General features: G+C 40.7%; 1 protein-coding gene across 1 annotated transcript in view; it reads right to left on the bottom strand.

Annotated features, from left to right (window-relative positions):
• The window catches only part of LOC311226506 (sentrin-specific protease 7-like), a 93,127-nt gene that overhangs the window by 65,958 nt on the left and 12,709 nt on the right, over window positions 1-14,460 (bottom strand). Inside the window, exons 4-7 of the mRNA XM_084311928.1 lie at window positions 6,973-7,218; window positions 4,669-4,766; window positions 2,995-3,161; window positions 24-321 (exon numbers count right to left, since the gene is read on the bottom strand). Coding sequence (XP_084168054.1) covers window positions 24-321; window positions 2,995-3,161; window positions 4,669-4,766; window positions 6,973-7,218 — 809 coding nt within the window. The remainder of the gene's footprint in view (window positions 1-23; window positions 322-2,994; window positions 3,162-4,668; window positions 4,767-6,972; window positions 7,219-14,460) is intronic.

Raw genomic sequence — 14,460 nt, 5'->3', positions numbered from 1 at the left:
CTCCTCCCTCTCCCTCTCCCTCTCCCTCTCCCTCTCCTTCTCTCCGTTCTGGCTGGTGTGACTTGCAGTGAGCCACGACGTCCTGTTCAGCCGTCTGCCGTGCCTCATCCTGGGCACCAGAGCGTCGGCCGAGACAGAGGACGAGGAGGTTTTGGACGACCCCGCCGGGGACAGCGCCCCGTCCTCTGACGTCCTGGCCCGGGACGAGGGGAGCGCTTCCTCCTCCGAGGTGCGGTCGGAGTTGCTACCGGAGGTGCCCGTCCCAGACGAGGCGCTCTCGGACCCATTCTGTGACGTCGCCCAGTGTCTTCTCTTTTCCCTCTGAAAGTGTTTGTTATTGTAATATTATTATTATGTTGAGTCATATTGTTATTAGTATATCAAGTCATATTATTATTATATCAAGTCATAATAGTATTATGCCGGGTCATAATATAATTATATCAAGCTATAATATTATTATGTCAAGCCATAATTCTATTATTATTATTATTATTATTATTATTATTATTATTATTATTATTATTATTATTATTATTATTATTATTATTATTATTATTATTATTATTATAAAAAGTCATAATAGTATTATGACAGGTCATAATATTATTATGTAAAGTTATATTCTTCTTCGTCTTCTTCTTATTATTATTATTATTATTATTATTATTATTATTATTATTATTATTATTATTATTATTATTATTATTATTATTATTATTATTATTATTATTATTATTATTATTATTATTATTATTATATCAGGTCATAATATCATGCCAAGTCATAATATCATTATGTCAAGTCATAATATTATTATGTCAGATCATAATAATGATATTATTATGTCAGGTCATAATAATATCATTATGTCAGGTCATAATAATAATAATAATATCATTATGTCAGGTCATAATAATATCATTATGTCAGGTCATAATAATAACATCATTATGTCAGGTCATAATAATAATATCATTATGTCAGGTCATAATAATATCATTATGTCAGGTCATAATAATAACATCATTATGTCAGGTCATAATAATAACATCATTATGTCGGGTCATAATAATATAATTATGTCAGGTCATAATAACATCATTATGTCAGGTCATAATAATAACATCATTATGTCAGGTCATAATAATATCATTATGTCAGGTCATAATAATAATATCGTTATGTCAGGTCATAATATTAATATCATTATGTTGAGTCCAGATAAGACATCTTTACTTTTAATGCTTTTTTTTCCACGATCAATGAGTCATTGGTGGAAAACAATAAACTAATCTCTGACTAGATGCTTTGCACTAGATAAGCACTAGATTTAAAGAGGTCACTCTGAATGATTGTATTCATTTATTTAAAGGTCAAATCTGTAATGGTGTCAAACAGCAACCTCTACACAAAAATGTGTGTAGCTTGTATCTTTTGTTAAATTTAAATGTAAGACTTTTTAAGACCACTTTGAATATAATTGAATACCTTGTTCACCGCCATAGTGGCAAAAAAAGTATCAAGAAAAATTACTATGAATTAATTACTATGTAATTACTGTTGGGGGGAGGGAACTATTACTGTGCCGCTTACTTTACAGCCCGAACATTTGAACACATTTAAACCAGATTCAGAGAAGTTATCGCATCATAGTAGTAACTTCCTAATGCAATACATTTTTAAGACCTTATCTAAATTGATGTGTTTCCCACAGGATTTTGTGAGACTGTGGTGGGTGAACACCGGCCCCTCTAGGGGCGTCCCGGAACTTTTTTTTTTTTTTCTTTTTTTAGAAATGCATCAATCTGGTGCACTTTGAGAGCAAAATAAAGAGGCTAGATCTATGATGAACTTTGTGCTCAAAAAACAAAATCGACTAGAGCATATTTGAGCCATCAAAGAAATGAAGCAAAAGTGGTTACCTGTGTTGAACTGGTTTATTTTTTAGAAAAATAAAATATATACTGGATTACTATTACAACTACTACCACTGCCAATACTACTGATACATCCCTATTATTGGAAAACTTTATATTTAAAAAAAATAAAAATAAAAATGTATTAATAAAAAAAGTTTGGTTCATTATAAAACTGTGGCGGGACCAATTAGACTGTGGCGGCCCGCCACGTCAAATCTAGCTTGATCGTGCAATGTTTTTATACCGATCCAGCTGATCAGGGTTTTTGTGTTCAATACGAATACCGTTACTGGCAATTAAAAAAATCAGAAACTACCCCCCCCCCCTCTTTTTTGCATCTTAGGACGGAATAAAGTCACTGTCAAATTACCATAGTATTGTCCCCATAGCTATAATATAGAATATAGATATAGCTCTACAACAAGGTGACGCACTTCTATCTTTAACGCGTGGCATAGCTACAACGGGACCCGTCTAATCCCCGGCGCTGAATGAGTTAATGATCTTTTTTAAGACTTTTTAAGGCCTAACATTCCTGCTTATCAAATTTAAGAACCCAGATTTTTTATCTTTTTCTCCCATCCCAATTTAGTCGTTGCCAATTCCCTTCCTGGTCGCTGCGCGCATTGCCCCACTGTCGGCCTGGGGAGGGTGTAGAACTACCACATGCCTCCTCCGATATATGTGGAGTCGCCAGCTGTTTTTTTTTTTCACCGCACAGCGAGGAGTTTCACTGGGGGAACGTAAGGCATGCGTAGGTTCACGCTATTTCCCCCAGATAAGATAAGATAAGATATTCCTTTATTGATCCCCTTGGTGAAAATCTGAGATCCCCTCCCTGCTGAACAGGTGCCCTGAATGAGTGTTTGCAAGACTCATACCCCACCGGCTTCCCACCCGCAAACACTGTCAATTGTGTTTGTAGGGACAACTGACCAAGCCGGCGGTTTGGACCCTGATTTTAAAGTAGAAAATAAATTCCACTTTCAAAAACAGACACATCACCGTGTGTCAGTTTAATTCTTCCTCACACAACCCCATCCCTCATGACTCCACCACTGAATCCTCTCACCTCAGTGCTTTCCACGTCAGACCCATTCTTCCTGCATTCTGCTGGTCTCCATCCGGTCTCTCCCAGTGAGCCGGGTCTGGTGCTCCCCGCCTCATCCTCTGGGGACTGATTAGACGGGTCGGGCTGGGAGTCTAGCCACTCAACGCTTTCGACAGACAGTGCTGAATCTGGTGGGAAGATGAGGAAGAAGACATTTGATGATTATATCTTATTACAGTTGCCATCAAAGGTTGATCGTTATATCATATTCCGAGAGAGAGAGAGAGAGAGAGAGAGAGAGAGAGAGAGAGAGAGAGAGAGAGAGAGAGAGAGAGAGAGAGAGAGAGAGAGAGAGAGAGAGATCCATTCCGTTGACATATTGCAATTGGGAATATGTTTTATAGTTTAATAGTATGTTTTGCCTCATTATTAAAATTTTCATTGAAAGAAAGATGAGGATGATGATGATGTTCATCATCTAAGCTAGTTTACTGTGGGGAAGGGGGTTGCTCACTCACTGCTGGCCAGAGTCATCGTAGCCACTAGCCTGCGGACTGTCTATGCAATGGCGAGCGAACTATTGGAGATTATTATGAAGAGGACAAAACGATCACACTTATGGATGATAAGGTGCGTTTTCACCAGACTACATTGGACTCAGCACTTCTGGTAAATCATACAAATACTATAGTCAAACCGGCCAAGCATGTAACATCTGTTCACCGCTCCGCGGTAGTCACCGACACTAGAGTTGAGAGCACTCCAGACTAGAGCCAACTATAACGTTCGGCAATGGCGATTGCCTAGACGAGCGGACTATTGGAGATTATTATGAAGAGGACAAACAGGGACGATCCATCCATAGCATAAGGTGCGTTTTCACCAGACTATGTTGGATTCTAGTATTTTCAAACAGGCTGTTTGGATGTAACGATAACGTTATCTGTTGGGCGCTGCCAGGGCCGACTAACGTTATTTATTGTTCTGACCCAAGACACTTGAAGCAAGAGTGGACAGGGTTTTGGTGGACCTGTTGACAAAGGCAACATCCATTTTACCGAACCCCATCATAAAACATGCCTTTGTAATGATCCCAGCATCAGAAAACGATTCCGCGAATCGTATCATATTCACCTTCATATTCAGTATACCTTCTTATTCACCTTCATATTCAGTAGACCTTTGTGGATGAAATACAGAGCTCATCTCTATATCATATCTCAGCACCTCAAAAAACATGTCTTCAACTCCTGCCCTCCCCCCATTTGTGTGTCCCCCCCCCCTTCTCACTATAAAGGGGCCCTCCCCACCTCATCCTGGGTCATGTAGCTGAGCCCCTGGGCGAAAGCCTCAGCCATATCTCTAACTATCTTGTACCTATTTGATCTTCTCTGGTTAATAAAACCATTTATTAACCGGATCCACTGACGGAGTAAGTTATTCCTATCAATGATATCCACAACACCTTCATAAGTTCATATTCACCTTCATATTCAGTATACCTTCCAGATCTACCCATCAGCAAAAGGAATAACCCCGAACTGACCAAGGGAGATATTAGACTTACTGGATTTCAGGCACCGTCACCAAGACAAATTCCTATAAACTCTTTTGTGTATTTGTCAAATAAAGTGGTTTGTATTTTGAGTACAAATGAAAGATGCAACTGTGAGAATGGCTGCCGTCGCTACTGACCGTTGAGCTCAACTCCACTTGTCTTCTTCTCTGGTCCTGGGACATACCGCTTGTTCTCTTCTGGACACATTTTGTCTGACGCTCTCATAGGCCGCCACCTAGTGGAGAGAAACGGTGGTGGTTCAGCTTCACTTATTTGGTAATCATTTGGTCATTCATAGTAAAGTAGAGCATTGTTTATTATATTTATTTTTCTTCAAAAACATTGAATCACATTAAACGTAAATACACACATTTTCATGCACATTGCAATACCGGTAATCCTGTCATTTCAGTCTAACGAATAACCTCCGTTTTGTGTTTTGCGCTCGCTTTGATACCCAAGGCTATTTCCTGGGAACTGTTTGACTGTTTGTCAAACAAACAAGTAATTCAGGTCTGGACCGGCCAGTGGGAGAGTTGTGGCCCGTGTTCAACACACATCATGGGGGAAAAAAACAAACAAACATTTGTATTCAGTCCAAATCACATGCGGGATATTAAGCATGTTAGGTATAGGCTACAAGGCCACATATGGCCTGCAGACCGAATTTGTTATCAATTCATTTTGGCTCCGCTCCCTCTCCTCATGCCGACTATATGATTATGTTTATGATTATGGTCTGTCTGTCTGTCTGCGTGTGTGTACTTGCTAAGTCAGTGGTTCAAGGATTTGCGCTCATTATTCTACAGGATATACAGGTTGTGTGTTTGCTTAGGATAAGACCGGTGAGATGTTGAGCAGGAGGCATTCGCTTGTTAATGTCAGATAGTCAACTCAGTTTCATGAAATGCGTCACGCGGGCGGCTAGGTGGCGCAGTGGGCAAGGCGCTCACCACCAACGCAGGATACGCTGGGTTCGAGCCCAGCTCTCAGCATTGCTATCAGCTTGGCTGGTCGTTCATACTAATACAATTGGCAGTATTAGGGGGTGGGAAGCTGGTGGGTGGGGATCGGACGTTGTGGACAGCGACTCCTGCAGGTCGGTTGGTGCGCCTACGCAGTAGAATCAGGAAGCGACGGGGGCGGCGTGTCCCTCCCACGCAGACACTCGCTGCTGAGAGATCGTGCTGTGCAGGTGAAAAGATGCGACGGCTGCCTCCTCGAGTACCGGAGGGGACACGTGATGCAAGGCTTCGTCCACATTGCAGCCGGCTTGTGGGAGGCATGGCCTAACAACGTTCAAGACGGGGGAGGGTAGAATTGGATAATACGAAATTGGGGAAGGGAGAAAAATTGAAAAAAATTGGGAGAAAAAGTAGACAAAAAAAATTTAATGTGTCACGCATTACTTTTATTACAAGTCGATTATTCATTTCAATATAGAATATTCGTTGACAGCCCTACAAGTACAATTAGTTACTGCACACTACATCACCCCTGAGTGGAACATGGAAAGCCAAACTTTCCCCCACTGTAGCGAAAACCCGTACCGTGACTTCAAAACCGAGGTACGTACCGTACCGTGGTTTTTGTGTACCGTTACACTCCTAATATATAATATTGCACAGAGCGTTGTCTGCATCTAACTTTGGAAAGTGTAACAACACTTGCGACTGTTTTCGGCTTGCCATTGCCCCGACTGCTTTGTTGTTGAATCAAGTCAAATCCTAGGTAAGCGTGTATTGTGCGTGTGAACGTTGACGTGAGGCACACTTCATAGGTTTAGTTTTGCGGTAAACAAAACGTTGACGTCATAAAAAAGAAGAATTAATCTCACGTGAATCGGTACTCGATACTACAGACGTGATTCGGTCGGTACCCTTAAAAGTACCTGATTCGGTACCCATCCCTACTAACTACAAACCCTCAAGACCCCTTCGCACCCTCTGGCCGCCTCAGACACACTCTAATCCGAGCTCCGGGGGGGGGGGGGGGGGGGGTCATTAAAGAGAAGCAGGATATTCTCTGTCCTTGCTCCACAATGGTGGAACGAAATCCCCCCCAGTCGAAACCCGCCCAATTTTCACAAAAACACACTTCTTCAATCAATATTTAAAAAAGAAAAGAAATAATAATAAAATGAACTACCGGTACTAAACTTCATACTGTCTTTTAATATTATGCACTCTGCTACTAAGGAATCTACCTTGCCTATATTACTACCTACTATGCTAATATGTCTATACTACTATGCACTCAAGACTGTAGCACTCAAGTTGAACACTGTTTGACGAACAATCCTACTGACCCTCAGCTGCCAGAGTTGTGCCCTTCCTGCTGACTTGTCGTACACAACTTGTAAGTCGCTTTGGATGAAAGCGTTCGGCTAAATGACCAATTGCAAAAACGAACCACAGATATATCACATAATCCGAACCTACCGGGGTGAGGAAAAACAGGGAGGAGAGGGTGCAGGCGTTCTTTGTCTCGGCGTTGCAGATGATCTCGACGGGAAGTTCCATCTGTGTCTTTCCGGGTCACCTGTCGCGCGGTCGTCCGGACGCTGCTGTCCCGACGTCTCTCCCCCCGGTGTCCTGTGGCCCGTGGGCGCGGCAGGGGGACGTCCGGCGGGACGGCCGAGTCCAGGTCGACCTTTGTAGACGTCCATGAAAGACAAGTGAGGTGTGCTGCGGAAAAACACAAAGCGGAATATATATATAAAAAAAAAAAAACACTCGGATCAACTTTGTATCCGGCGAGTGGCCACATGCCTTTACGCTCATGTACTCGTCTTCATCACAGGACAGATTGGATTTATTGTCATCATACGGCACAAGTACAGTACAACGGAAATAAGTTTGGCATCCAACCAGAGTGCAAATGTAACAGTAAAGTGCAATAGTGATATACAATGTACAGGTGATTAAACTGGGTATAAAATATATAAATTAGTACTACAGAGTGTAGTGCTAATCAGATGTATGGTATGGTATGGTTTTTTTTATTCTTAATCCCAGAGGGGAAACATGGTTTGCCACCAGAGCGAATACAAATACACAAACAAGAAACAATAACATACAGTACAAGTTTACATAACACAGTAAAAAGAAGAGAAGATAGCCATCAAAAACTTGAGCTTCGCAGAGCATCAAATACATTGTACAGAGTTGTAGTATTAATACAGTGATACAGGTATAAAGACACTATGGTAGTAGTCATACCGCGCCGGTAACATGGCAGCGGTGATACACATACTTCGGTCTCAAGACTAGTCCTGCATGTATCAACAAATGCGCATGTTGGTGTGAATTTATGTGTGCCATTATTACTACCAACTGTAATAATTGTGGAATATTACTATAATGAGCTGTATGTGTATGAACCAAGCATCACACTGTAATGTACCTGTACTTTATACGTGACAATAAACGACTACTACTACTACTACTACTGGTCAGCAACATAACTAGTAAGAGTAGGTAAGGGATAAGTATAGATATAGTATCTACAGATATGTAAAATGATTATGTGCAGCTATGTACAGAAAGGTGTGGATAGATATATAGTAAGAATAAATGTATATATATACACGGTATAGCATTATTGTACATGCTATCATACGACTGCAGCAGTCTCCTCAGGAGGGACAGAGCAGGCTGTTCTTCCTGAGGAGACTCAGGTCCTTCAACGTTTGCAATAGACTGCTGCAGTCGTTCTACCAGTCTGTAGTGGCCAGCGTCCTCTTCTACGCTGTGGCATGCTGGGGGGGCTACATCAACTCAAGGGACACCAACAAACTGAACAAGCTGGTGAGGAAGGCTAGCTCCGTGGTGGGGGTCGAGCTGGTCAAACTAGAGGTGGTGGCAGAGAAGGGGATGAGAAGGAAGCTGGCTGCTATCCTTGAGAATCCCTCCCACCCCCTCTATAATGAGCTAGTCAAGATGAGAAGCACGTTCAGTCACAGACTCATACCCCCCCCCCCCCCCCCCCCCCCCCGACACTCAAATAAACCGTCTCGGCCAATCCTTCATACCAGCTCCACAACAGTGGGCAGGGACCGCTGCCAGACATTCAACTGCTAGGAACTACTATCACTGAGTGTGTCTGACTCCCACCTAAACGGACTACCTAAACAGACTACCTAAACGGAAAATGCATAACGTACTAAGTATATCACGCCATACGTACCTTATGCATACTGCACCTGTGTATATACTGTATACTTAATTAATCATAGTATATATTTAGATTATAGCGTCTATTGTAACTATATTTATTGTAATGCAAATATAACTGAGCGGGCATACATACCCTCATCTGCACCTTCACTTATTTACACTGCCTACTTGCTCATATGCGCATACTCAAAGTTAATTATATTGTTATATTGTTTACACTGCCTATTTTTATTTGTACTTCTCCACTGTACTATAATTTTATGACCTGTATCATGTCTTCTACTATCACCATGTACCTGTACCTCCCCTCCCCCCTCCCTCATACTGCTATGATGTCTGAATTTCAATAAAGGAATATCTTATTTTATACAGAGCTATATGGGTTATATGCAGATGTATAAGTAGGTATATAGAAGGATTATATTATATGCAGGTATATTCAGAAAGATGTGTGTGTGTGTGTGTGTATATATATATATATATATATATATATATATATATGCAGTAAATATAATAAATATATGAAAGTACATGCTATCATACAGAGTATATTGTTGACTATAGTATGAGGTAGGTGGTAGTTATGATTACTATGATTACAGTGTAGGGCAGTTGTAGACAGTGAAAGCAGTAGGTAGGCTATATCCTAGAATTAAAACAATGCTCTGGCAAAACTCAGAATCATTACTGTTACTACATCTGAATAAATGGAACATGTCTATAAACAATAGGATCCATTTGTGGATTGGTGGTGTTGTCAAAGTTGAATGGAGCTTACAGACACATGTTATGGTTTGGTGGCGCTTGGATTAGAGCATTGTTCACTATACCATCATTCTAATTGTCCACTTGTTTTCACCTTTTTAAGAATCACAATGAAGCCACTGAATGATACGCTTGAATCTTAGCTGGTTAGAGATCGCCCTCTGCTGGCCGGCTTTCAGAATTACATCACAGGAACCTTCGTCTCATCTCACACAGGAAACAGCTTGTTTGTCAACTTGATTAAACTGTGTCCCCTAGGTGTCATTGCTACGGTAACAAGTTGCAGACGTTCATTTTCATGACAAATTCTCGGACCTCATGCTGACATGTAGGACAGTGGCTCAGGGTACTGAAACTGGTATCAGGTGTTGGGGCTGATATATCAGTCTAAAAGGTATCGGTATCTGAGGATCGCCCCGTCTCACACCCCACCCTCTTTTCTTGATCCTCCGATCACAACCGTTGCTTCAGAGGAAAGCGGTGGTTGTGATTGGAGGATGAAGAAAAACGGGAGGGGTCTGATACCAAGAGTGCACGTTGGACACTTTGGATATTAAAGCAAAGTCACTTGATTTCCTGCATTTTAGGCGACTGTACAACATGGAGCCAATGTTTTCACACGTGTAAAGACAAGACATGAAGAGAGGCAGTCTAATAACAAGGATACGCAACGCTAAAGATGGCGGCAACAACAAAACAACTTGCTACAACAAAAAAACATATGAGAAAATTATAAAAAATGTGATGTGATTTTATATTGAGTGAAGTTATAATTTACTGCACTTTGGGATCAAATGTGAGTTTTAAAGGTTTTAAATGTTTGGAATTCATCGCAATCTCTGCCAAAAGGATGGGAATCGAGTGGTTGCCATGGTAACTCTGTGGCAAAATTGCCCTTTTTGACCAAATTAATCATTCTGTTGACAGTAATTTACATGTGATTTCAAACATGAAAGAAAAAACAATATGTATGATAGATTCTTAGATACAGATGACTCCCTGTTCAAAGAGAGAGGGGTCTGGCTGTGCGAGTCCCCATTACTAGGATGCTAGCAGAGTGAACCACCCTCTTTAGACAGGTTTTGCTATTAACACATTGAGTGCCAACAACGAGATTAGTCGTGCTAACTTGCCAATGACGAGTTCTCATCTTTTAATTGTTATTTCTTTTATTAGCGATATCCATTCATTTTTCATCCATCCAGCCTGACGTTATCATTGTGAATGGGTCTGAGCTCGAAAAGGGCAAATACCGCCGCCTATCGTCTCTCGGATGGTAATGCACATCATTGGATTGGATTGGCTGGGGTTGTGCATCAGGAAAAAAAGTCTGGTCCGGGGTTTTCCCATCTCGGGCAAGCAGTATCGTGTTACCAGATTGACTGAGGACCCTCAGAGCAGCGTCGATTATGTGTTTCGGACTATAACGTTGGATCAATAAACGCAATCAATATTTGGAATGGCGATCAGGAATTGGATTAATCTTTTTGCAGAACATCTGATTGGGTTAATCAGATGTTTTTTTCTCAGCCATCGCAGCGTGTCTGTGTGTGTGTGTATGACGTTAGCGCTGACCAGGTCATGGATAATAGATTTTTCAGCCCGCTTCTCTAGCGTGCATAAGTACACATATACTATCAATAATCTAGCGTTTATTTGAAAACGATTCATAAATCAGCCGAAAAACGTGTTTTGTGTATTCCACTAAAGAGCTATTATCGCGGATTTCTCTGGAATCACTAGAAATCTTCAAAACTATACTCTTATTCAAAACGGTATAAAACGGAAATGTACCAATGAAAAAACAATCCGTTTCGTACATGTTGACTGCAAGCAAGTCATTGATAAGCGATGGGTGTATTAGACCCATAGCCATAATTTAAGATATAGTTTAAGCATTCGCAAATGTCCCCGTTCTCCCATTGACTAAAGCGCTGGCACGGAACGGCCTATTATGGTCAAAGGGGCGTGGCTCTGAATGTGTTAACACTTTGGTTGCCTTGGGTTAAATTAATGATATACCATAGATTGCCAGCGCTATTTGTCTATGGAGAAAGTCCCCTTCTTTGCAGGGCTATAACTTTTTAAATTCTATTGCTACATTGCCATTATTAGGGCCCATTCAAAGTCCTATATGTATTGTTCATTGTGTAGCAACGTTAAACTTTTTCATTCACATATTCATAGTAAAGTATGGTCTAATGTATAAGTATGTTTTCATCTCTTTCTGCAACTTTCTCCAGAACGTGATATATAGCCCCAAATGCATTATATTGATGATGAAATACAGTTTGATGGCAATCAGCGCGATATAAAAAATTCCAACTAGACGTACTTCTAGAAGTTACTACACGTCATCTGATGTTGACCGGATGGGCGAGGGGGCGTTTATAATTCCGTGGGCAGCGTTATACCAATCATCTAATGTGGGTCAAATGTTGATAAAAGCAGTTAGTATCGAAGATGGTAACGTTACACGCTGAAACTCACCCCAGTCTCCGCGCGCCGTTGGGCGATCATCGTCGAGTAGAAATTTTATCATTATGGGATATATTATTACCCGGTCCATCTCCAGCTTGTATAATGGTATATACGTCCAAATCATGTTGTTTATCGAGTTATTGGCAATCGATCGCTATGAGCTAGAGTGCCGGAACCTATACCGAGTGGCCGGAAGTAATAGGGCCGACCAGCAAAACCTCTACTGCGCTTCCTGTTAAGCGGTTGCGCCGATCGGCCACCAGATGGCGCTCCTGAACCGCCAGAGAGCTCAGTGGGTCCTGCTGGTGGATATCAGGCCAGCGGAGGGGGAATATGAATCCGATTCCAGATTTTTGAAATATTGATATAAGGACGCTGTACAGCGTCCCCCGGCAACTTTAGCATGGCCAGCAATGACGCTGTAAAGCGTTTTTAGGCAGTCAAAGTGTTAAAGGGGACAATATTTGAGTCCTTTTCAACAACTTAATCCACTGTCAGTGTTGGGACAATCCCTCATTCTGTAAAAACAATGCAGAACACAGGAAAAGGCGATTTTCACAATAGGTCCCCTTTAACTCTGCTGGCGCCAGCTTTTCTTGACCATTTTCACGATCTTTGCGGAGCTATGGTATATTCTATATCAGGGGTAGGCAACCCTAGGCACGCGTGCCTACATAGGCACGCGGGGGCATTTGCATAGGCACAGGGGGCAGCAGTAAAACAATTTTTTTTTTCTTTTTTTTGAAATATTATAGTGAAATATTTTGCACTGTTGTCGCATTTATCTTGTTGAAATCCTCCCACAGGTTCTTTTTACTACCACATATTTAATTGAGACCCTTTATTTGTTTATTATTTCAATTTAGCTGGAAATACATTGCTACATCATTCAGTAACATTTGCAGAGCCTTATAACAAAAACATTATTACGTCACCATTGTGACCAGTGGGATTAATCAACACATTCATTATTTATTTTTCTATTTCATTGAACATTGCACATGTTAAAAGCCATTTTTTTTACTCAAAATGTGAGTATTACCAAGTCAACTTGTGTTCTTATTAGGTTGAAATAATGTGGTTGTGTACTTTTTTTTTCTGTTCACTTATTATGGATTGAAAACTGAAAACCATATATTTTTAAGTTCTTGTAACTTATTATAATTTTTTTTACAGTGTAGTCTTGCGATCAATCAAAACTTATTTACACGATATACCTCACATTCACATCCTGGTGTTCTCCTGGTGTTCTCCATTAGGCCTGTAGGTGGAGCTATGACAGCACACGTACAGTACACACACCGATGGTGTGTGATGTGTCCAAAAATGAATGGGCAAATGTGAGTGAAATGGTTGCACTGTATGCAGCTGTTTGTCTGCATTGCATCCCCCCCCCCCAACTCAGATTTAGGGTTGATACAACCATCATAATAATATTGTTAATAATAACAATAACAATAATGATGTAATAATGTAAAAATTATCATTAAAAATACCTGATTATGAGAGAAAAAAAATTACAATGCATGGAATATTGTTGAGGCACACTAGTTACAACTATATTTCAAACAGGCACTCCATGTCAAAAAGGTTGCTGACCCCTGTTCTATATTATAGCTATGGAGACAATAGTATGGCTCATTTGACAGACACTATTTCTAGTCCAACATGGAAAAAAATAGTTTGTTTCTACACACTGTAGTCTGTAGTTTATTACATGCTAAACATCGCCCATTTCCAAAATAATCCAGTATTTTTCCATAGATTGCGAGATATGACAACGTTATAAATCGTTCTGGTTGTTCGCCTGAAACCCCAAATACTCCCAAATCAAAAGGTATATACCATGTACATATGTGCCTTCACAAAATCATCAAGGGGGGGGGGGGGGGGGGTAGTCTTACCCCGAAAATGCTTGGTTTAGGTCCGGTAAAATACAACACTGTGATCGTTACAGAAACAGGGCTGTACGTAAACTTTTTTTGCACATAGCACTGGTGCTACAGAGGTTGATCGTTTTGTAGCACAGGCCAAAATCTTGTAGCACAAGTATAAAATTTGTTATATTTGTAACAGTCACAAATGTGCCTATTGTATTTGTGTTATTTAGTTGCAGTGCCATGTTTGGCTGTCATTTTATGCTGACAAGTTGACGTTACACAGCCAGACACGTTACGTGTAAGGAATTATGGGATTTGGGTTAGGGTTAGGGTTAGGGTTGGGTGTATGGACTCTACTAGGGGTGGGAATCACCAGTTTCATCACGATACGATACGATATAGATTCTTTGGACAACAATACGATATTTGCTGATATATGCCACGGTATGATACGATGCAGGTGCCTGCAATCGATATGAGACGATATCATAACATAAGCCCATTTAACACAATCAGTAACATTAGATCAACTCAAAAAAGGCAACGGAAATATCATTTGACATTTTTATTTTTGACCTCATCCAGACTTTTAAAGGAAAAACAATCTATTGTTTTTAATACACAT

Source organism: Notolepis coatsorum (genome assembly GCF_963971535.1).
Source record: "Notolepis coatsorum genome assembly, chromosome: 1".
NCBI lineage: Eukaryota > Metazoa > Chordata > Actinopteri > Aulopiformes > Paralepididae > Notolepis > Notolepis coatsorum.
Note: the sequence above shows the minus strand (reverse complement) of the source record. Positions and strands in the feature narration are given on the sequence as shown.